At 45.6% G+C, this 22,310-nt stretch overlaps 1 protein-coding gene across 7 annotated transcripts in view; it reads right to left on the bottom strand.

The window, feature by feature from the left end:
• LOC121593112 (four and a half LIM domains protein 2) overlaps nucleotides 1-22,310 on the bottom strand; it is a 113,856-nt gene that overhangs the window by 39,004 nt on the left and 52,542 nt on the right. For 2 of the 7 annotated variants that reach the window (XM_041915204.1, XM_041915205.1), the window contains exons 2-5: nucleotides 20,352-20,832; nucleotides 17,946-18,117; nucleotides 17,657-17,858; nucleotides 16,847-17,091 (exon numbers count right to left, since the gene is read on the bottom strand). In XM_041915204.1, the coding sequence (XP_041771138.1) occupies nucleotides 16,847-17,091; nucleotides 17,657-17,858; nucleotides 17,946-18,117; nucleotides 20,352-20,506 (774 nt within the window). In that variant the 5' untranslated portion in view covers nucleotides 20,507-20,832. Of the gene's footprint in view, nucleotides 1-116; nucleotides 1,861-16,846; nucleotides 17,092-17,656; nucleotides 17,859-17,945; nucleotides 18,118-20,351; nucleotides 20,833-22,310 lie in introns of those variants that run through there. The other 5 variants (XM_041915197.1, XM_041915195.1, XM_041915194.1 and 2 more) reach the window with 4 other exon arrangements.

Raw genomic sequence — 22,310 nt, 5'->3', positions numbered from 1 at the left:
CGGCGGGTGGCTGTCGCAGTGCCCCCGCCGCCATCGGAGTCATAGTCGTCCACCACCGCGTCGTCCTCCGGCACAATGATTTCGGTCGTCCACGGAGGACGGCTACTACTACTTGCCTGACTCTGGGACGCTCCTCCACCTCCCTGCTGCTGCTGCTGCTGCTCCAGCAACAAGCTCGTCAGATCGGCTTCCTTCGTGGTGCGGCGTAGCATCGGCTCAACTCGGCCCGAACCGCGCCGCTCCTCCCGGTCGGGTGAGTTGGAATGCGAGCTCAGGTTCGAGGGAGCCGATTCGCTCACGTGCAGCTGCTGAGCCACGGCCACGGCAGCGGCCGGCGGCTCCAGCTCCTCCTCCTCGATCGACATCGAGCGGGACGGGCGCAGGACGGCCTTCTCCTTCATCTCGTCCAGCTTGATGTCGCCCCAGGGACGGGTAGTGTTCGCCGCCAGCGTTGGCTCGGGCGAACGTTCCGGCACCCACTGCCGCTCGTCGTCCTCGTGGTGATGGCAGCTCTCCGGGATCGGACTGATGTTGTGCCGACGGTTCATCGGGTCCTGCAGATCGTCCCGGCTGTACACGATCGGGATGTAGTCGTCCATTCGGGCGCACTCCTCGTCCTCCAGCTGGCTCAGCCGCTCCAGCTCGTCCGTCCTGTCCTCGAGCGAGGTGACGGACGTGACCGAGCGACGCTTCACCGACCGACGCAACCCGTCGTCGCGCCGTATCGGCCGGAACTTGCTCGAGCTTGGGCGTGGCTCGTCCGCGCCACCACCACCACTGTCGTGTGGTTCGTTTAGTACAATTTGCGGCACGGCATCGGCAGGCGACAGATTGTTGCGGTACGCTCCCAACGGTTCCACACTGTGCGCGCGGCTGGTCGAGCGCGACCGCAGCTCCTCGATGATCAGGCTCTGCTCGGCCGTACTTCGCTCCAGCTCGCTCATCTGCACGCTCATCTGCTCCAGCTGCTGCTCCTTCTCCTGGCTCTGGCGCTCCAGTATGCGCAGCTTCTCGATCAGCACGTCCAGCTGGGCGGCCCCTTCGACGCTCGGCTCCAGCCGGTAGCCGTCCTTGTACGGTACGCCATCCTGCGCGTACGTCACACCCTCGACCGTGCTCCGCGGTGGTGCCGCTTTGATCTGCTGCCGTACCGTTTCCTTGTACTGCTCGAGCTGCTCGACCTTGGCGTCAGGCTGCTGCTGCTCGTGCTGCTGCTCGTGTTGCTGCTTGTCGGGCACATCCTCGATCGCGTTCGAGGGCTGCTCACTGCCCGACATGTACGCCAGACAGTAGATGAGATCCATCGCACCGACTCCAGCCACTAGAACCGACAGCATCACACCCATGGTTGTACTTTATTTTTCTTTTTTCTCCCTTCTCAAGCGTTAAGCGTTTTAAAATCGTTAAGGGAAAACTAGGGACGAAGGGGAGGGTCGTTTTTCACCAAATTTGATTACGCAACAAGCACACTCGTTGGTTACACAACCCCGACGATCCGCACACCGTGAGCAATAGAGTTAAGGTCGCACACACGCACGCACACACACTCTCGCCTAGTTTCACTGCAATGACCCCCGCGCAGGGCGAAACATTCTAAACTCCCTCCGCCCCACAAACTGGCCGCCTTTTCCCAGCTCAATTAAACAACGCGCAATGGAGAAAATAAAAAAAGTCTATCGCGGACACGGACAATGCCCCTAAGGAGACGTGTGACACTAGAGCGATCGATCGAACGGCGTTTCGAGGTTTAATTGCCGAATGCGACTGGCAGGCAGAACCGAAACGGCACTCCCAATCGCTTTTGCCGCTTATTGACAGGCGTACCGATCACGAACCCGATCACGATTTGACAAAAGGAATCGCGTACGCGCCCCCCCCCCCCCCCCTTCCGTCAAATCAATGGCTCAATGGGTGGATGATGGGGCAGAACACTTTCTCTTTAATTGGATGTGTCAACGCGATCGTTGCGGGCCACGAGTTTGGCCCGAATTGATCGCGGGCAATTATTTGTCACCCACTTATCCTCGCCTAGTTCACCCAGTGCAATTGTAAACAAGCGGTTTGGTGGCGGTCGTAACGTCGATTGGAAATAGTATCGCTGCTTGTGGTGGCCCGTTTGTTACACAGGTAGGAAACCAGCTCATTAGGAAGCGTGCAAAAAACAGCTAAATAAAGCACAGCGTCACAGTGTGATGAGGGGGAGTGATATTTTTACAGCCGATTTGTAGCCACCGCACCCAGGGGGACTATGTAAAGCGAATGCATTTTAGCAGGTACAAAGGTTTGCACGGATGCGGAGTTGCGGCGTTGTACAGCACACAATTTGATGCTAAATTTTATCGATGACGGCTTGATTTAGGGGAACCTGGGGCAAATTAATCACGGGCATTATTGGCAAATTAGCGCGTTTATAATGACTTCAAATGATTGAAAAACATCAAATACAATGTTTTAAGCCATAACGTAAAATTTAAAAATAAGTGAATAAATTAGCAAATACATTTTTTTCTCAAAACGATGTAATTTTCACCGTATTGAAAATAAGCTTTCGTAAAAATTGAATATATAATCCGAGGAAACAAAAATAATGTGTATCCAGGCACATCATGTTTATCTACGGGGTTTACGGGGGAAAAGTATCCATTTAAATCTAATGTTATGTATTTGATGTTAAAGTTTATAAAATGTTTCTCTTGGGGCAAAATGGTCATTCCAGCTTGGGGCAAAATGGTTGGAATGTTTTGACAGGAGCAACATGATGAGGCTGTAGTATAAGCTAAGGTCGCTACAATATATTAGCTTTACATAAATAAAACTGTGCTTTATGTATACTATATCGGCAAGAAAAAATACTTTAATACTAAACTGAAATCTCTACTCTCACAATTCTGCCAAGATACCAGAGCTTAAACCAAAGCCTGAAGTCCGATGATGAGGTCAATTTTGCCCCTTTGTTTTGATGTTTTTTGATGTTCGTGCAAGACTATTTTGCCCCATTGCAAGACCATTTTGCCCCGCCCAATACATTTTCACGACTTTTGAAGTTGTTTTTCATGAATAAGATACTGAAATAACGATTGTCGTCAAAATAACAGTGTAAAGGGATTTAACCAATACAGGGTTTGCCAGGGATTCTCATAGTTGTGGGACATTTCCTTGACTATCTTATGGGAAGTGAACATTTGATGAAAATTGGAATTTATCTATGGTACCCTTTTTGGCACCTTGGAAATTCCTATTAGATTGGTCCAACAAGGATACTATAGAGTCCAATTCCCATAACATTATGTTTATTTCCCGTAAGAAGGAGTCAATAAAGTGTCCCACAACTATGAGAACTCCTGGAAAACCCTGTAACTTACAGACCAAACTCCTTAATAGGTCCATTTTGCTCCGCTTTCCCCTAAGCGCTTCGTCGCGCAACCTGCGACGAATTATTACGCTTACAATCAATCATAGGCAATGTAGGGCGAACAGTTTTCCCCGAAGCGAGCTGCTCCTTGTGACATTTATTACGGCCCATTCATCAAGGTGGAAAAGAGGAAAATATGGGCGCAAAATACAAGTTAATTGAATGCACACGATTGTTGACATTGTTGGCTTAATCTCTTCTCGATTGTTGCCGCGGCGGCGGCGGCTGCACGTAAACAGTTGTATTCCCTCCCTTTGCGTACACAAACAACTGTGCTGACCATTTGTTCGGAGCGCTCTCATAAATCTTGGCCTTTTAAAGCGCATACAATTTTATCAACACTACACCGGCATGTGTAGAATAGTAGCAGGGGACGAACCATATTGCACGGTTTATAAAACGATCGCGACGACGTAAAGCTGCAGACGACACGCGGCAATTGCGAAGCAATCGCCCCTTGCCCTTTGCTCTTTGCCAGGAAGCTGCACCGAAATAAACCTACAAAAAACACACAGAGAGAGAGAGAGAGAGAGAGAGAGAGAGAGAGAGAGAGAGAGAGAGAGAGAGAGAGAGAGAGAGAGAGAGAGAGAGAGAGAGCGACTGACGCGTGAGTCTCTATTGCGTCAACGGCGTTTAGTTGCGTTTTATTTGCATCGAAACGCGCATCCCGGTTTGTTTGCATCTCGGTTTTTACGGCGTGAGCCCGTACTAACGCGATAGTTGAAATAGTTCTAAAGAGAGTGAGACGACAAAAGAGCCCTCGTCGGAGTGAGCGCGAAGGTATTTTTTGAGTATAAATAAAACACGCCTGTCGAATGCTTCGATGCGTCACACGGAAAGCAGGCCTGCACGGTGTGCATTCAGATTGACAGCAGAAAATCCTTTTCCTTCCCCCTTTTGCCAGCAATTCCAAGCGCGGCGGGATCGGGATTCGACCTTCACGCCCTACCCTAGAACCTGACCGCACCCTCATGCCGGGTGTTGCCCTTTTGCAGTACGAAGCATCCCCCGACACACAGCACTGGCTCGTGGCCGAATGCCATCCTGTCATAAGCGTCAACAGCATGGTGGTGGAGGTTAGTTGATTCGTCACTTTCCACCCCTTCAGTATGCCAAATATTGCTATGGCTGTGTTACGAGTGTAGTGTAATTAGAAATCAAACCGTTGGGAAGGGTTTCCGGTCGGTTGGAAATCGGCAAAACTAATTACTTATGCACTAATTTACTTCCGCCCATCAAAGTCTTACGTTTGGCTTGAAGAAATGGGATGATAGAAGGTCACCTACACCTACGCAGCTTTCGCACTAATTAAGCCATGTGTTGTATCATCAAATGTAAGTTAAATTAAAGTAATTCCTCGCATTCATCCAAGGACTAAAAAATTGTTTAATTATTGGTATTAAGATTTTACATGTTTATAGTTCAGCAGTTGAATGTGCAACTTAGTGTCCAAAAAGTATTTTTTTCATTAAGTATCAAATAGTTAAACAAATTATACAACATATTATGACAATATTGAAAAAAAATATATGAAACAACCTAAGTACAGAAAAAAGTGTTCACTACGTTTGAATTCGTAAAGGTAACGTCGTTGCGCTTTGAAGCGCCATTTCTGCTACCGTTTAGTTTGTATTCCCACAGATGGCGCCACTGACCACCGAAGAGAAATAGCGTGAACGGAAGCTTTGAAGCAGCTTTAACTGAGCAGCTGTTTACGGTAACTCTCCCTTCTACCATCTATTCAATCCCACACCAAAGGAGCAATGGAAATTCATTCATCCCAATATGGAATGCCATCATCATTGCCGTAACACCACCCCCCACACCACCACAGCACATTCATTGCCTCGTAAAAACGGTGGGTGGTGACTCCACGTTCGTCTACTTAGTCGATGCTTTTGATGGGAAATTTATTGATGCCCGAGACTGGGTGGCTCGGCGGTGGTCTCATCGTTCCCTACCCTTCCTTCCCCGTTGGAGGCAACCGGTCGGTGGGCTTGTCGAGCGAGAGTGGCTGACCATGAATTGGCTGCATTTATACCGGTTTTCTCGGTTGAACACGGTCGGTTTGGCTTCTTTTCCTTGCCGCTTGTTTAGCTTCTTTATTGCCATCCCGTCTGCCCTCTACCCCTCCAGTGGCTGTCTGACATATGACCTTCGAAGCTGGCACTAAACCTACAATGTTTCGGCGAACCGGAGAGGCGAGGCACAGCAACAACAGCACACAAAAAAAGCAGCAAACGCGTTCGTCAGTCAATCAAACGATGATAGATGATAATGGGCGATGATCTCGTAAAAACGCTGGTTGGAGACACAGCGCAGGAGACACGGAAGGTGATGTCGTTTAAAAATTGAGCACATCCTCCTGTCCTTGCACAATGCACGATCCATTCTTGGCTGCATAATCCAACCTTTCCCTTACAGTCCCCCCCAACACCCTTCTCCCGCCGAATTTCATGACGTACCGGGCGCCTCCATTCAAACGATTGAGCGACGTGCGCTTGCCAAACCAGCAAAACCGCGACATATGTAGCAGAGCAAGCACACATGCACACACATACACACTTAGCACACAAAGTAGGAAACGCGGAAACAATTGCTGACACGACGGAACATTTCCAACCAGAGAATCGGGTCGGTAGCGAGAGAAAACGATGGTGATGATATGATGGTTGCAATATCATCATCGGGCTGCCCTCGGCACAAAACTCTTGTGCCATTTTCTTTCTGCCCTACGTTCCTACACAAATGTCGCGGCACCGGCATCCGCGTTTGGGGCAATATGAGCGAAGAAAATGAAGAAGAAACGCTTGAAAATGGGAACGGAGGTTGGAGAAAAACCGAGATGGGGGAGCGATACGCAATGAGATTTCGAGCTGGCTAAAGTTCAGCTGTTATTAAATTAAATTAAATCCTTTCGAGCTTCGGTGGTTGCGCTGGCAGCACGAGCACGGAAGAAACAGAGGCTGGGGGCAGGCACAAGCAAACGGAACAGAAAACCAACCGGCAGATGAGCTTTGTTCTGGACCATTTCACTCAATCTTCATTATGATAATAACACGCTATCTCTCGGCAAGTTGAACAGAATTAAGCTGTACTCAACGCTAAAGGACAATGGCATCACCACCACCCCAGGCAAGTGATGACCGAAGCCGTCTTGGCACGGTCGGGAAACTGTTAGTTTAACTTCTGCTTTCACAATTGTTCGTACAAGCATGTTAATTGTATCGAAAGTTTCCTAAAAGCTCACAACACGGATTTCCCGTGTACAACAATACATTTACTACCTCTTTTGCATGAGCTTTTGCCACCACAAGGAAAACCAATCGTTCGCAAAAGGCATGCCTTAGTGTTTTGCAACTTTTAATTAAAGAAGTATCCATTTAATGAGTTACACTCACACAAAGCGATCAAAGAGCGAACTACAATTTGTTGCCAGTTCGCTTTCCACAAACAAAAACTAACACCAAAGCAGGCATCATGTCATCCCGTTTGCATTATGAATGTTTATTCCTTCCGGATATTTGTCCCGTTTCCGAGTGTGTTTCTCCAGTGCAAACATTGCTTCCTGGAACTTCCCACCGGGAGAAAGGTAACAGCGCTGCTGCAGTTACTAGTCCAGGTAGTAGCCTGGACATGAGGACCCTCACACACGCACACAATGAACGAGTTTTGTTTGAAAACTGACACCGAGTAGAAGGTCACTCAAATGTGCAAAATTATATGCTTTTTTAGTAAGAATTATAATCGTCATTATTTATATTCTATTTTAATTTATCTCAATCAGAAATGTGTTAAAAAATTATTCAGTGTCTAACTAACTTTAAAAAAAAACAAATCCATTCCCAAAACAACAAAAGTCCATTGTACTGTGTTAGTGAACTTTCCCCGGAAGTAGAACAGAAATGTGGCAAGAACGTCATGGCTTAAGCTCAACACGAAACGGCATCTGTCTTACTTGGATGACTTATGGCCGTCTGAGCTTGTCTGGCTGCTGACGAGCTGCTGGAAGGACTGGATTTTATATCGTGCAGAAGCGTTTCATTTGCGAAATGGTATCGCCTTGGGCCTCCCGGGAGTGTGATGAGGAAATGGGGCAAACACATATGGCCACCCTGGCTCTGAGAACCTCCACCCAGTGTATGGCTCTCCAGTTGAAAAGAGTGGGCAAGAACGAGCACTTCCTTGTTTCTTCCTCTTGGCAGTAGTAAGAAGCACACACACACGAGCTCCAACGAGGAACAGAGTTTTGCTGCCTCGGTTTCGAGCGCTAAACGCGGCCCGCCATCATTTCGAGTGGGAAGACAATTTTACGACACACTCCCACTGTCCGTGTCCCTGTCCTCTCGCATAAAACAGTCTGCTTCGCGTTAGCTCTGACAGAAAAAAAAATTCGATGACCAATCTCACAAATGTATGCATTGGCTTATCCTTTCAAATTACCCGATGCATGCCCATGATCTGGCGCGAGGGATGGTAGAAACACACACACACACACACACACACACACACAGACAGACTCTGGTGAACAATTTTCACCCAATTCGTTTTTGGCAACTAACATACTTTATTCCTCCCCTACAGACAGCCCTATATAGCAGCCCAAATGAAACACAGTTTCGGTCTTATGGATTTATAGACCATGGAACCCATGGAAACAGGGCCGAAATGTCCGGAAACTGGCGGACAATAACGGTACGGTGGAAGCCCTTCAGCGTAGAAACAAAAAACAAAGCCCCCATTGGATGTGACCAGTGGATGATTTGCAGACGGAAGCCAAAAATACATCCTTAACCCGAGCACGACGACTCTTCGAAGGCTCGATGACATTTAAATGTCATTGAGCATTACCACCAGCGGACGCTGTGGGGGAAACAACTCGGGTGAAGCGGTTATGGATAAGGAGTAGCGATATTTGGCAGCGTTTTCCATACCAGCCAGCTCATTGGTTACAATTCTTCGTTGCTCAGTTCGGGGCAGAGAATATCGGCGATCCGAGAGTGTAGTGGCATGAGCTGGAGCAAGAAAAGGAAGGCGATGGTGGTGGTGCAAGAATGAGCCTTATCTAAATACCATCCTCGTGCTTCCTTTTTCACGTTGATAAGGTTTTGCTGAGAACGTCCTTGATGACAGAACACAATCGAAGAAGACGGACGAAGAAGCATTCTTTGAGAAAAGGGCAAACACTGCACACGGCGATGGAGTTTCAAGACCATCCACCAGTAGTCCCCAGCTTGGGGTCGGGGGCCCGATGTCCCGATAGAAGCGCTTCGGCCGGCGGAGTGTAGTCGTCTGTGGAGCAGGTGGCTTTTTAATTAAACTAATTGCATCTAAACGCGACTTGTGCACACTCCTTCGCCACGATCGCTGGAACGTGTTACGGCCAGAAGCTTCCCGGCACGTGGTGGGGTCTTGCACAGATGGGCTTGTGCTGCAAATTGCCCGGTTGGCGGTTTAATGCTTTTTAATATTGAGCGGCAATGATGAACGGTATGACCTTTATGGTTTGAACAATGAATAAACCGTTTCCTCGTTTGTCTGCTATCGGTTTCTACATAATCAGTAAATTGGCTTGAAACAGTTTGTTTGTTTTAAGAAAAAGTCATTCACTTGACCACCTGCAATTTGGACCACAACATCGGCACCATCCTCTCACCAGACAGCGATTGCCAGCGAGAAACTGTAAAAATTCCTTCGTAACCACAGTTTCAATAAAATGAACAGATAATTGCTTTTGTACCGATAATTACTTTAAGTAAGTAACCGAGACTACCCGCTATAAGGTATTTACAAGCCACAAATGGCTTGCTAAGAAGAATGTTAGATTTTAAGGTTTAGAATTAATCAACGGATTTAAAAAGTCGAATGAGGCCATTCAGCTCAAAGTCTCTATAAAAATAAACAATCAAACCAAATTCACTCAACCGCGTTTAATACGCCTGAATATAGGCAACTGGCGTTCACGTCTCTCAGACCATGCGCTCGCGGCTTAACTTCTAGGCTTTTAAAATTTGCATGTATCAACCAATAAATTAATCATTTTGTATTCCTCTAAAAGTTACTTCTACTTTAAACAATATTGATACAATTTCTTTTTTTCTCACATTCAACAAAATACTAATAGGAGTAGTAAAGTAGAACTGTTATACTAAGTCTTCAGGATCATACCCAATAGGATTAGAGCCAATAAAAAACGATTTTCTTCTTCTTTAGGCTCAACAACCATTCTCGGTCAAGGCCTGGCATCTGCCTGTACCACTTGTGGGCTTGGTTTTCAGTGACTTTTGGATAACCCCCCATAGCTGGACAGTCAGTCCTACGTATGGCGGCACGGTCTATTTAGGACTTGAACCCATGACGGATATGTTGTTAACTCGTACGAGTTGACAACTGTACCATGAGACCGGCTTGGGAAAAAAGGATCTAGTTGTATTAATAGTACGTAAAGGATAGAAAACTGTAAATGGAGCCCTTTCCGTTTTAAGTTCGCAGGCTGAAATTTCAGCATGTTTGCATTGTATAGCAGTTTTCGAGCAGCTATCTAAGTGGGTAGTATATGCAGGTGGGCTTATCCCAAGGTCTTTGAATTTAAAAGGCTGATTTTTATCGCTTCTGTTTCTGAATGAAGATATTAAGAGTGTTTTGTGTATTTGTCAAGCCTTCAAAAAGCTTGTTTGAGCAAAAGTTTTCACCCGTTCTGTCAAAAAGTGATATTCAAATTTGGTTATAAAACATGCTATTAGACCAGCTCGACTACATACACTTTGATTATATATTCCATCACCTGATCTCTTTAATGCACCTTGGGATAAATGTAAACACCACCTTGTTTTGCCATTTTTCGAGCAGGTACTCGAATCTAATTCTAGCTTTGCGGCTAGAATAATCTAGACTGTATATTGCAGGCTAGTTTTGTGTGTGGTTTTGTATGGAGTGTTTACATGATTTCAGCCTCCAACTGTCAAACTCCATACAAAAAGCTGACTAGAATCGTGAAGGGCCCCAATATTGGCTGTTTAAAGTAGGTTAACCTTTAAGTTGGCAACCGGATAGCTGGTATTTTTTTCAACTTTAAACTGCCATTACTTTTGATTCATTGCTTTCATTGACCTGAAATTTTCCGTAGCCTCCCAACTTTTAATTTTCAATTTTTTGGTGCACAAATCGTAACTTTAAACAACCTGTAAGCATTTTATATTGATTAATTTTAAACTTTTCTACGTAAGTTGGCAACCTGCATACCCGGGTATTCCATACATTGTATTTTGTATGAAGAATGACGTTTCTCTTCTTCTTCTTTTCGTATTGTGCATATTTTAGAGTCAAATTCAAGCCATTTAAAAATTTAAATACACCGTTAGTTTTATCATAAAATGAAAAAAAAATCTAATACATAAATGAAATGAAAGATATTACATGGACGGCATTACTTGATTACGGCATTAAAAGATAGAAAGCATTGTTAACACATGAAAATCGTATTTTTTGCGTTAAAACGTGTGAAATACCCGGGTATGCTGGTAGCCAACTTACGTCTGTAAATTTGGTCGCCAACTCTACGGTTAAACGAATACAACATATACAATACCCAACAATATTTATTACTAGTAACATAGGACGTTTCTGTCCTTGGCTAAATTAGACATGTTTCAAAAAAATCGAATAGTTTTTGTGTGTGTAGACTATTTATTTATAACGATATATTTAATCGTTGGTTTATAATGCTAAAATGTTAAAAATAGTGTATAGCAACCAACATCGAATTAATTTTTTTTATTTACATTGTCGTACCAAAAAGCATTTCATAACAATTACTTAAGTGTATTATTAATGTAAATGCACAGCTAACCGCGGCACGAATATTCTACCCAATCTACTGAGAAACATTGGTCCAAGTCTTAATTTCAAAAATGCAACGGCTGAACATTTTAAAATAAATAAAAAAAAACATGAAAAAGGCCGCCACAAATGTCAATTACATTATTAATTACGCTTGAAAAAATATTTTGACATGACAATAAAAATGATTAATTAGCCTGCTACCTAAATAAAAAATCATCTGGTTCATCAGCGAATGGTTTGTTGCAGTGCATTGACATCCAAAAAAGAAACGACATCATTTCAACATGCAACACGAACCAAATTTCAATGTTCACCCCACTGCACTAACATGTATCCAAATAAACATAAATATTTGGCTATCAGCATCGAAACATCTCAAATCACTCTCCAACTCTCCGTAAACCCTTGCATCAATCCCAAGGTGAACCAAAACAAGACATAACCATTCAAATGTTCCTATTAGCTGGACGCCTTATGCGTCTTGCCTATCCGTGTGATCCAAATCGTTCGATCTCTCATCGAACCAGAGCCCGGTGCTGTACCTACACACAACTGCAGCTCTATCGAATGGCGAAGACTAGTGGACATGGATTTACCTTGTAATGTGCTTTGAGATTTTAAACCTCCGCGGAGCCGCCAATTTTCGTTTTTGGTTCTGTTGGTCTGGGGTTCAAGTCTGGGGAAGCTAAGCCACACACACGCACACCCGATTGAATGCGATCGTTTCTGGAGTAGGTGGAGGAGGGGTCGATTTCTAAACGCAGACTTCAATCAAGAGAGAAAAAAACGTTCCTTGACGCACTTGTCACCCGCTTTTCGATGGAAAGAAGGGAAGTTGAAACGGTCGCCGCCTGCGTGTCAATTACGCACCCGATATCAAGCCGTCGTCGTATCGATCTCGAGATAAGTTTCGATCTGTTTTGTGTTCAGTGGGGCCGTTCACCACTGCTCTCACTATAGCGCCGTCGTCGCCTGGCGGGGTAACAAACAGATGAAGAAATGAAACAGGTTTGCTAGCCGCACGATCGGTGCGCGGCTACGTACTGCTGCTGCGTACTTGGGTGCAACCAACGCGGGGTTTCAGTTTTGGTGGTTAGCCGTATTTGGTTTCGCTACCGCTTTAGGCTTTTTCCCTTTCCGAGGTCTAACGCGCGATCTAACGCACGTGAAACGGGTGCGTTGTGAAATTAATTACCAAAATAGTGCGTGTGGTTTTAATTGCGCACTGAGGGAGCTGCTGCTGCTGCACTCGTTGAACGCAACCCCTCCGTGTCCAGATGGCGACAGCAGCGTTGTTGCGCGCGTGTTGTTAAACCCTTTTGCGGATTCTTTGGGGAACGTTCATTTGCTACACTCATTGCCGATGGCGTAAGCTAAATGGAGCGTTGCGCGGAAGAGCTTTACCATCTGCAATCGGATGCTGCGCTGGCTTACGCAACACATCGTTGACACCTGTCACACTGTGGTACGTCGGTACGTTGCTGTGGTGTTACAATTGATGCACCGTATTCACTAAAGCAAGTTGAAGTGTTAGTCACTGCATTAGCAATCAGCACGATATGATCAAAAGAAATTTAATTATTGCAAAACAAAAATCGTACAACACGATGCGCAAATCACAACTGTCTTCACCATTAAAACTGTCACAAACAAGTGGCAAAAGCTATCGAGCACCGTTAATCACACAAAAACCGTTGAAAATTAGCACGATTCTGTATCACACACTGCGTAACGTCACCGTCACGGGTGTCACCGCTCACACCTGTCACAGCGCTTTCAGGTGGGCCCCTGCCTGCAAAGTGGACCAATTTAGCACGTCAACAATGCAGCACACTTGCCCCACTATCATTGCCCACCCTATATGCCTGGGGGCGGGAAGAAAAAAAGCATCGAGCACACACCACACGACGCTGCTGGCCTTCCGACAAATGCTGCAAAAGGACACTGCTTACGCACGGCCGAACGCAGGCTACCGGCTCCGATCCGCACAAACACGCGGCACACGAGGAAATAAAACAAACAGACTCGCCTCGAAGCGCCCGTAGCGCCCGTTACAGCCCACTGGTGCCAGCCGGATGGAGAGGGGTTGTGGTTGCGCATACACGCTCGCGCGAAATTTTGCTCATTTTGAGAAAAACGGGAAAAAGGCGTACGAAAGCGGGAAATGAAACTCACCCAACACCAGTCCGGATTGGGGAACCGCCGTCAAAATCGAATCGGCGAACGCTGACCACGTTATAGCGCGTTCTCTCGGTAAAGGTACTGCGCGCCGCACACACGTGAGGATAATACACTTCCGCTGCCAATGTCTTTGCGTGTGTTGTTTTTTTAGTATCGCAAAGTTCCCTTAGTACACACTGAGACGGATCGGTCCGTTCCGTTCGAGACCGAGGAGTGAACTTTCCGGCAATCGACTCACCACCACGCCTCATCCACGCCGCTTCGAATGAGAAGAAAGAGAGAGCGCGGTGTTCGGGCGGTACAACGTCGTCTCACTGTTGGAGAAGCTGAACACACTAACACGCAGCGCTTCTGAAGCTCACAAACTCACTCTCTCACAAACCACTAGCGCGATATTGCTCCTCTCTCGGCGTGTTCTCCGCTCGACTTCAACTACGCGATGAAGATGGACCGGCAACCGAAGCATAACTAATCCATCATCCAAAGCCGACGGCAGCCGTGCCCCACCGTGGGTTTATGATTGTTTGGGTCAAGTGCGCACACCCCCGGTCTCGCTCTCTGAAATGGCCCAATGAAATGTCAACATTTGCCAGATGAATTCTAACGTTTCGCACTGAAACCGGTGCACGATCCATTTGGCGTAGTTAAAGTTAACATCAAACAAGACACACAAGCCCAGGAGGGACTGGTACGACATTAAAGTTACTTAGTGTACGCCTTCTACTCTGTAGTGATTAAAGACCACCGTAACAGCAATTGTCCCTTCATTTACGTTGGCAAACCGTTAGCGTTGTTAACGACTCAGAACGGACTTTGCAGTCCGTGCGGAACTGTTTGCGACAAAACAGTTATTAAACTGATTAAATTTAGACGTTACGAATAAATTGTGTGTGTGTGTTTTTTTTTTGTTCCTATCTTGCTGGTTAAAATATCTTGCTGGTATATTTTGCACTATGTTGAAGTGTCTTTTTTATGTAACAGAAACATAACAGTACCCCTGCCAAAACAGGACAGCCCGTACAGAGTGCCAATTAGTAAAGAGCATCTAGCTGTGCACGCAATCATTTTTAGAGGCGAATTTTTTTTCTCCGTTTGTTGCTAAATTATTTTTATCCGCACTGTCCCACCATAACTGCCAGCTCTTCGAATTGGAGAGAAATGTTAAAAGTCGTCATCAACTGGCCCACCGGGTCGCGAAGAAGTGCGCTGTAACTGCCGCGTTCGCAGTCCAACCGTTTGCTGGCCGACACTGATGCAACTGACCGTCGTCGTCCTGGCACGCATTCAACACATCGCACAGGGTTCGATCCCAGCGCGATGTAATAACAAGCAGAAACAGGCGGGGTGGAAAAACTATTCCCCAAATGCAATTGAAAAATCGAGGTTAGTTCGTTGTTGAATAATACATTCAATAATCTCTAACATGGTTCAGTTGCGTTACTATAAATAGAAAGAAGTGTTTTAAATTAATTCAAACAATCTTATAAATTTATCTACGTCGGTAGAAACATCATTTGTTGATAACTGCGCCGCCTTGAACGATCAAGGTGGGAAGAAGGTGCAAATGATACTTAAATCCTCATCCCTTCTATCAATCTACATATTGTCCCGTGACGCGACCTCACCCTTCAACGGACTTCGTTGCCCATTGCCCTATTTGTGTCAATTTATGCTACAATTTTGCCACTCCTCCCGGTACGCCTTTTCTTCCCTACTTTATGGTTATGATGCTTCTCGTGACGCGTGCTCCGGGAGGAGTGCCTTTAAATGCCGTTAGCCTGTTCTAGCCTGCAACCCGAACGCAGAACCCTAACAGGGCTGGCCCCCGTTTGATCTTGGATGTCGCGGTCAGAGCAACTTTGTGCAACATTCGTGGCATTCGTGGTGTGCCATAAATATGAGCGCGCCTTTTTTCCGCCCTCGCGCACACACAACACGTGCCATGCAAAAGGGGGCCGGGTGTGGCTGCCGCGACCCCAATAGGGATAATGGACCGGACAAGGAAAAATAACACACACACAGCAGTCCATATCCGGCAGCAATGGGTCGGGAAGTTAGTGAGGTGTGAAAATGAAATGTGCGACCAGCGCGTCGTGCGGAGAAGGAGCGGTTTTAGGATTTCCTTGCTTCCGAGGGGGTTTATCGACAGTGGTAATGGTAATATAACGATGAGCCCAACGTTTCGTTTCCGCTTCCGAGGCGAATCTTGCGGCGTCCGTCCGACAGAAAGGACAGACAAACAATTATGTTAATAAACACTGGCCCCGATTTCGCTCCCAGGCAAGGGAGAAACTGTTTCAATGATCCGTTTAGCCCGGAGGTTACTTTCACCTCAGCTTGCACCGGAGCAGGACGGACATTTTTGTTATCTAATTTCTCTTCTTTCCTTGTAACAATTGGGTCGATTTAAACACTTCATTAGAAGGGGAAAATACATAAAGAACAATATTTTACACACTTTACTGTATGCTTTCGATGAAAAGATATAAAACGATATTAAACGAAAGCACGCACAGAGAGATACATAAACGACTCTCTGTAAAGAGATCCATAAAGTATCAGAATTTATGTCGTTGTTCGTAAACAATCTTATAGCGCCGATTGAGTCATTCGGAAAAGTGGTCCCACCATGGGGGGCTGCACGCACACGTCCCATCCGTTATTTTCATATTGCAATTACAGAAACGTTACGCCGCTCATCGAACCACACCAACCGTGCAAGAAGCAGCACCATATTCCAACGGGCAACCACAAGCGGCGACGACCCCGTCTCCGTATAAATCAAATATTGGCACATTGCTCGATTTTATTGGCAATGTATCGTATGATCGAACATACACCACACACTGTGGCGCGTTAGTGTTTATGTTTGTCTGTCCCCCTTTGCCATCCTGCCTTCACAGGTACTGCTGACTGGACAAACAGTGTCCAGCTTACAAGCAATATAAACTGTCACACCACCACGACTGACGACAACGACGGATGCGGAACGTTTAGCTTATACACACACGGTACGCTTCGGCTCCAATCCAGCAGTTGCTCGAACACGGAACGAAGCGGAGAAAGCTAATGCAGCGTTTCGATAAATCACTGCGCTGCACGCGGCGTGTGGTATCGTACGCGGGTGGTTTCCTATTTCCCATCCCCTCATCAAATCTCGCTAGTGCGAAAGATCAATTAAAAAGTTATGTCACCGAAACTTTCCACACAGAGACGTACCTCCCCATCTTCCCCAATTATTGCCCTTGTTTTATCGTGGCCATTAGAAAAGAGCTGGAACTAGGATAAAATCCCGAAACAAGTTAACCCTCTTCCGGATAATGATAATGAAGCGAATACGCTTTGATTGCAATATTGCGGTAACATGTTGTAGGCACAGCCCGATGGAAAGGTAGGAAGCGGTGCACCTACCTCGTCACAGGCACTGCAGCGTGGCTTCAGCATTTCCGCATAGTGTCGCTCGCAGTAGATCTGGTCGTCGTGCACGCAGTAGGTCAGATCGACCAGCAACTCATCACAGGTCGTGCACTTGAAGCAGCGCGGATGCCAGAGCGTTTGCTCCCGGAACTTCGGTGCCGTCACAGCCATCTCGCCCTGGTTGAGCGTGTCGCTGCAACCGGTGCATTTCGTCGCCAGCGGCGTGTCCTTGACATAGCCTACAACGAAAAACAATGTGGCTATCACTCAATATTGATAATTTTGATTTGCTGATTTAGTTCATCATTTTAATACTAAATTATTTTCTTAAAAATAATCTGACTTCCTACTCTACTACTCTTTATATATCACAATTTTTTCCACTCATCATTCCTATTCTAATTTTAGCGATTATGGATATAATGGATTAATGAAAATAGATCGACCAATACTACCTACAAGGACCATTCTTTCTAAATAAAAATGAAATATGTCTAATCGAATGAAAATACAAACGAAATACTAATCAACAAGACAAGATGAGCCTTCAAGTGATTTTCCACACGTTATAGACGGGTAACTTACATTTTCTTGTATGGTTTTAGACAGTTAATTAATCATTTTAATGAATTCGTTAGAAAAATTGATAATATATGCTCTCTAAAGTGTTCCATCATTCTACCCTTTACCTACTCTAGCATCTCCTAAGTTAATTTGTAATTTCAAATTAATACTTGATCAATACGTTTAAACTTTAAAACCTTTTTTCTACTATTTTCTACCAACTTGCTCAATCCAACCTACCAATATCGAGCGCGATCTCATTTCTGGCCGCCACGAAATCTTCGTATGAGCCACGATGCTGTTCCTCCACGTGCTTGCAGTAGTCGAGCGCAAGATCCTGCTTTGGCAGCTGGTACACCAGCTGCTTGTCGCGGAACCGCTCACCTTGCGTGCCTATCTTGGGCACCTTCTCCGGTGGTATCACATCAAAGTATCTTTGTATCTAAAAATTGAAGACGAAAAAAGAAAAAAATAACAACATCAGTCCGTTTCATTCGTCATCCTGCAGAGTGGCGGTGTGTTCCGTTACCTTGGCCGACGTTAGAATGCCGGGCGGTACCCAGGTGTAGCCCATCTGGCGCGGATCCACCCGGGACGTGTTGGTGTCATGCTTGAAGCCGAGCCGTTCCCTCACCGTGGTCAACTGTTCGTGGTAGACGGCGTGCGTTTCCCGCGGGCATTTGCACTCCTGGCACGTTTTCCTGTAGAGCACGGCAAAATGAAAATGAAATAACAACAAAAAACATTGCATTAGTAACGGTCACTAGCGTCCGCCAGATGGCAGCAGTGTCGTGTTTGCGCGCGCGCTCGGCAGCACGTGCTCTTGTTTGCTGCGCTGTGTGGAAGAAACCCTGCCATACTGAGACACCATGCGACTCCACCGCGGTCCCCGGTTAAGCAAAACAACGGCTGAGAAGAAGCGATACCGAGCGATAGAACACGAACCCGACACGAGAGAAGCAGCTCACCGCGACACAGCTGAGCGATGAGCCACACAGACACACATATGGCGGTGGTGGTTCCACTCGAGCGGACCATTCGGTGGTTGTGTCCACGGGTCTCTACGGTATGATTTTACTAAGAGAGAGAGAGAGTATGTGGTTGCGGTACCATACACAGCTCATTAGGCGTGCTGAGATTGCTGCTGCGGCTGCTCTCAACCGACCGACCGACCGACCGGCTCGGATACCGGCGGATACCATATAAACAAGACCGCAGCACCAGAGTTACGGTCCATTCGACGCTCATTCGCTCTCTGTGGGGGATCATAAAATTTAATTGAATTAGCCCCGTAATGGAGATCGTTTGCGATGGATGATGATGGTGGGACGGAGGTAAACAAGGGAGTGAGAAGGGTTAATGCATCGGGCCGTGTTGGTGGGGGGCAGCAGTTTTCACTTCCGATCCATGAGACGGTCATCATGGAGGCAACGGTTGACGAATGCAGTCGTGTTTGGGTGCTGACGAGTGTGAGAACAAACGAGTTGGATTATTTGTTATGAACGTGTTGTTGTCACTTTGTTGCAAATTATTCAACGTTGCAGACGTCAATGCAGCGCCTTTGATATACGTTAGTAAGACTCGAGCAAGAAAAATATTTAAAAAAATACGTAATTTAAATTACTTCTTTTCCATGACGACAAACCTACCAATTTGCTCGATCACAACTACTTAAGTTTGAATTCCGGTCCGGTTAAACCGAGCGCAGCTAATGAGCTTGTTAATTTGTGAATACTTGTCAGAATACGCTTGCTTCACACACACACATACACACACTCGACATCATATCGTTAGCGTTGTGCTAATTTTCAGCCAACCAAACGAGAGCCAACCTTTTCTTCTCAAAATCGAAAGAGACATACGACGGCGGCGTCTTGTATTACCAGTTCTGACAAGCAGACCAGAGTCTGGGACAGCTTCTCGCGTTAGCCGTACGATACCCGTACGAGCGGATCAGCAGAAAGGTTAAAAATATGCCATTCATCACAACAATCAAGTGGACCTGCCACACATCGTAACGCGTCCGACGACTCAGGCGGGTCGGAAAAGTCAAGTTCAATGACAAGCTCCACACATAGACAACCCCGTTGAGAAATGTTCGTTTGAACTAAGTGAAATGGAATGAAGCAATGTGTGTGTTGAGAATTATTCTTTTTTTTTAATTGATTTGGCATAATTTCAATACGATTCGTCTTGATTCAAATCCTCTCATACTGTTGAAAAAATCGATCCAATTCCAAATTTAAAATAAATGGGTCCTTATTTAACGAAAAACAATCCTGAAGCCCTCTTTCTTTTTCATCGTTTTTTTCTTCCCTTTTGTACACTAACTCCTACGTATATACTCATCACGGTTAGTGCAGCTATAATTATCTAATGTAAACATCATCACATCAGTAATATTGACACTTTAAGTGCTTAGATCATCCAACAGCCAGCCGAGGGCTTGTGGCTTTGTGCCTGTGCTTGTGTGTTTGTGGCCGAGCTTATTGGCAAGCAAGCAAGAGTTGAAACATAATAAACATTTATTTTATCGGCGTTCGCCACGATGGAATGAAGTCACTATCGAAATGGGAGAGGAAGATTTATTACGGCCGTCGTGTGTGTGTTTTTTTTGCAATGGAAAACGCTCTGTTTTATACTGTTCTAATGGGAGAGACATTGAAAAACTGAAGTCAATTGTTTGTGCAACGATGTATATGTGTTTGTCAACCTAAATTAATGGTGTTGCTTTCATGCTTACGGCGCAAAAAATGATAATAAAGCATACAACGCTCCACAGAAATGATGTCAATTAAACGATTTCTAAACATTGACATCATTCAACAAAGAGAGGGGTTTATTTTATTTATGCTCGGTTTATGTGCAATTTCTGCAGACGCGTTTTACGGTTAATTATCCCCCCATTTTAAGGCTGCCGCGCGCCCCGCTTTACCTTACGATCAGATTGTAGAGTTCCTGCTTGTTGAACACTTTGCAGTAGGCGTGCAGGACCTTCACACAGGCGTACCGCATCCCCGGCCACGGCACGACCGGGCTGGCCAGGGCGTCCCACAGTGGACAGTCCGCGTGTCGCTGCAGGTCTAGCATCGTGCTGCTTTTTGTGTGTGGTTTTTTCTATTTCCCGCTTTTTTTCCGTCGGTATAACACTGCACCGATCAACTGCTTCCGGTCGATCGTACGGACCCCACAGCAATTACGCCGGTTTTTCGAACTTGCGATCAAACGATCACTTGTACTACACTCACACACACACGCACACTACATTCTCCGGTGTGTTTCATTTGTTTGTTTGTTGGTTTGTTTTGACACTGTGTTTCGATGATAGTTATTGATTGGATTCATCGCTCATGGTCCATTAGCACCGGATTAACATCAACCCACACGGGCCATACGTTCTTTTCCACTTTTTTAACCTGGAAAACGTAAGATAACCTTTAGCCTATAAATTCTTGTGAAAAGGTGTATCACACATTTCAGAATATCAGTTGCAGTGGTATCTGTGTCTCTGTGTGTGCTTCACCTGGAAGTGGAAGAGTGGTCGGTCGCGCGTGCGTCAGAATGAAACCATTTGCCGTGCGAAATCGTAACAGGGACGCTGGCAGGGAAACACATTTTCCGGATGTGCCGTGGGAGCCTCGGCCACTGTTTCTATGGCACGATTAATTTTTCATTCATTTTCCTTAGCCCTTGGAAACATATTCCTACTACCTGGTAGGTGGTCGTATGGTTGCGCTCTTGTGATCATACTCCCCCCTACAGTGGAAACACAGACACACACACACGAAAAACACACACACAACACATGGGTGTGTCGAATCGAATGGGCCAAACAGGTGCAACTCATTTTGAAGGTTGGAGAATTTATGAAAATTAGGAAAACCATCATCATCATCACCGTCATCACCGACATCAGCGGGATGTTTCACCGTCGGCTGGTATATTATCGTCATAAATATCTGGCGATCGTTTTAATCGTTCGAGGAATCGATTCAACCGAGCGCGCTCGTGTGTTGTTTATCAGTCATTTGCTGTGACGTTTGTGCTAGTGGTTGCTATTTTTGTTAGGTTGTTTTAAGTTTATTTAAAATATGCTTATAGTGTGGTACATCAACTGCTTTCGCTATTATTTCCTTGAAATAAGTTATGAAAAATTTAAAATTATTGTAATTATGTTTGTGTATGATACTTGCAAAAAAAAAATGAATCAATTCTAACCTACATTTCACATCACGCTAAACATCAAGCAAACACACATTCCGTAAAGCCCGCAGAAACACGATGATTAGCGCTCAGTTCTCACTTTTGCGAAAAAAATAAACTAAGGCGCAACAAAACAACTAGCAGCACCCACTTACGAAAAGTGTGAAAATTTTAACAAAACAAAACGGAAAAATATGCTTAAATTTTTTTTTGCGAATAGCGCCACGCTTCTGCGAAATGAAAATGCAAGATACAAAACAGAAAACAAAAATCAACCATCAAAACGTGTGAACGATCAACAGAGCAACACAACCAACCATCAGCAAAAGCGTAGTGTGTGAGGGAGAAGAAGCGTTTGCAAGAAAAATGGCACGGAATTTGTTTTTGGACGGGTTGAGAAATATTTTCCGCCTCGATCACACACACAAACACACACACAAACACACACACACACACACACACACACACACACACACACCACAATCTTCTCGAAAGAAAAGGGAGGGAAAAACCCCCAACACAGTCCCCCCAATTCCTTTGCGCCATTTTCCATCCAACCCTAGACCGTCCCGTAGTCGGGTGGGGTTTTCCTTCATCATAGCCATCGTCAAACCGCATATGATCGATCGGTCGGTGTCCCCGCGCTAATGGCAAGACAAACAGTGGCCACCCCACAACCCGTTTGCGGTTC

This window comes from Anopheles merus, chromosome 2L (genome assembly GCF_017562075.2).
Source record: "Anopheles merus strain MAF chromosome 2L, AmerM5.1, whole genome shotgun sequence".
NCBI lineage: Eukaryota > Metazoa > Arthropoda > Insecta > Diptera > Culicidae > Anopheles > Anopheles merus.
The sequence above is the reverse complement of the archived record's forward strand: the minus strand, read 5'-3'. Positions and strand labels throughout refer to the sequence as shown.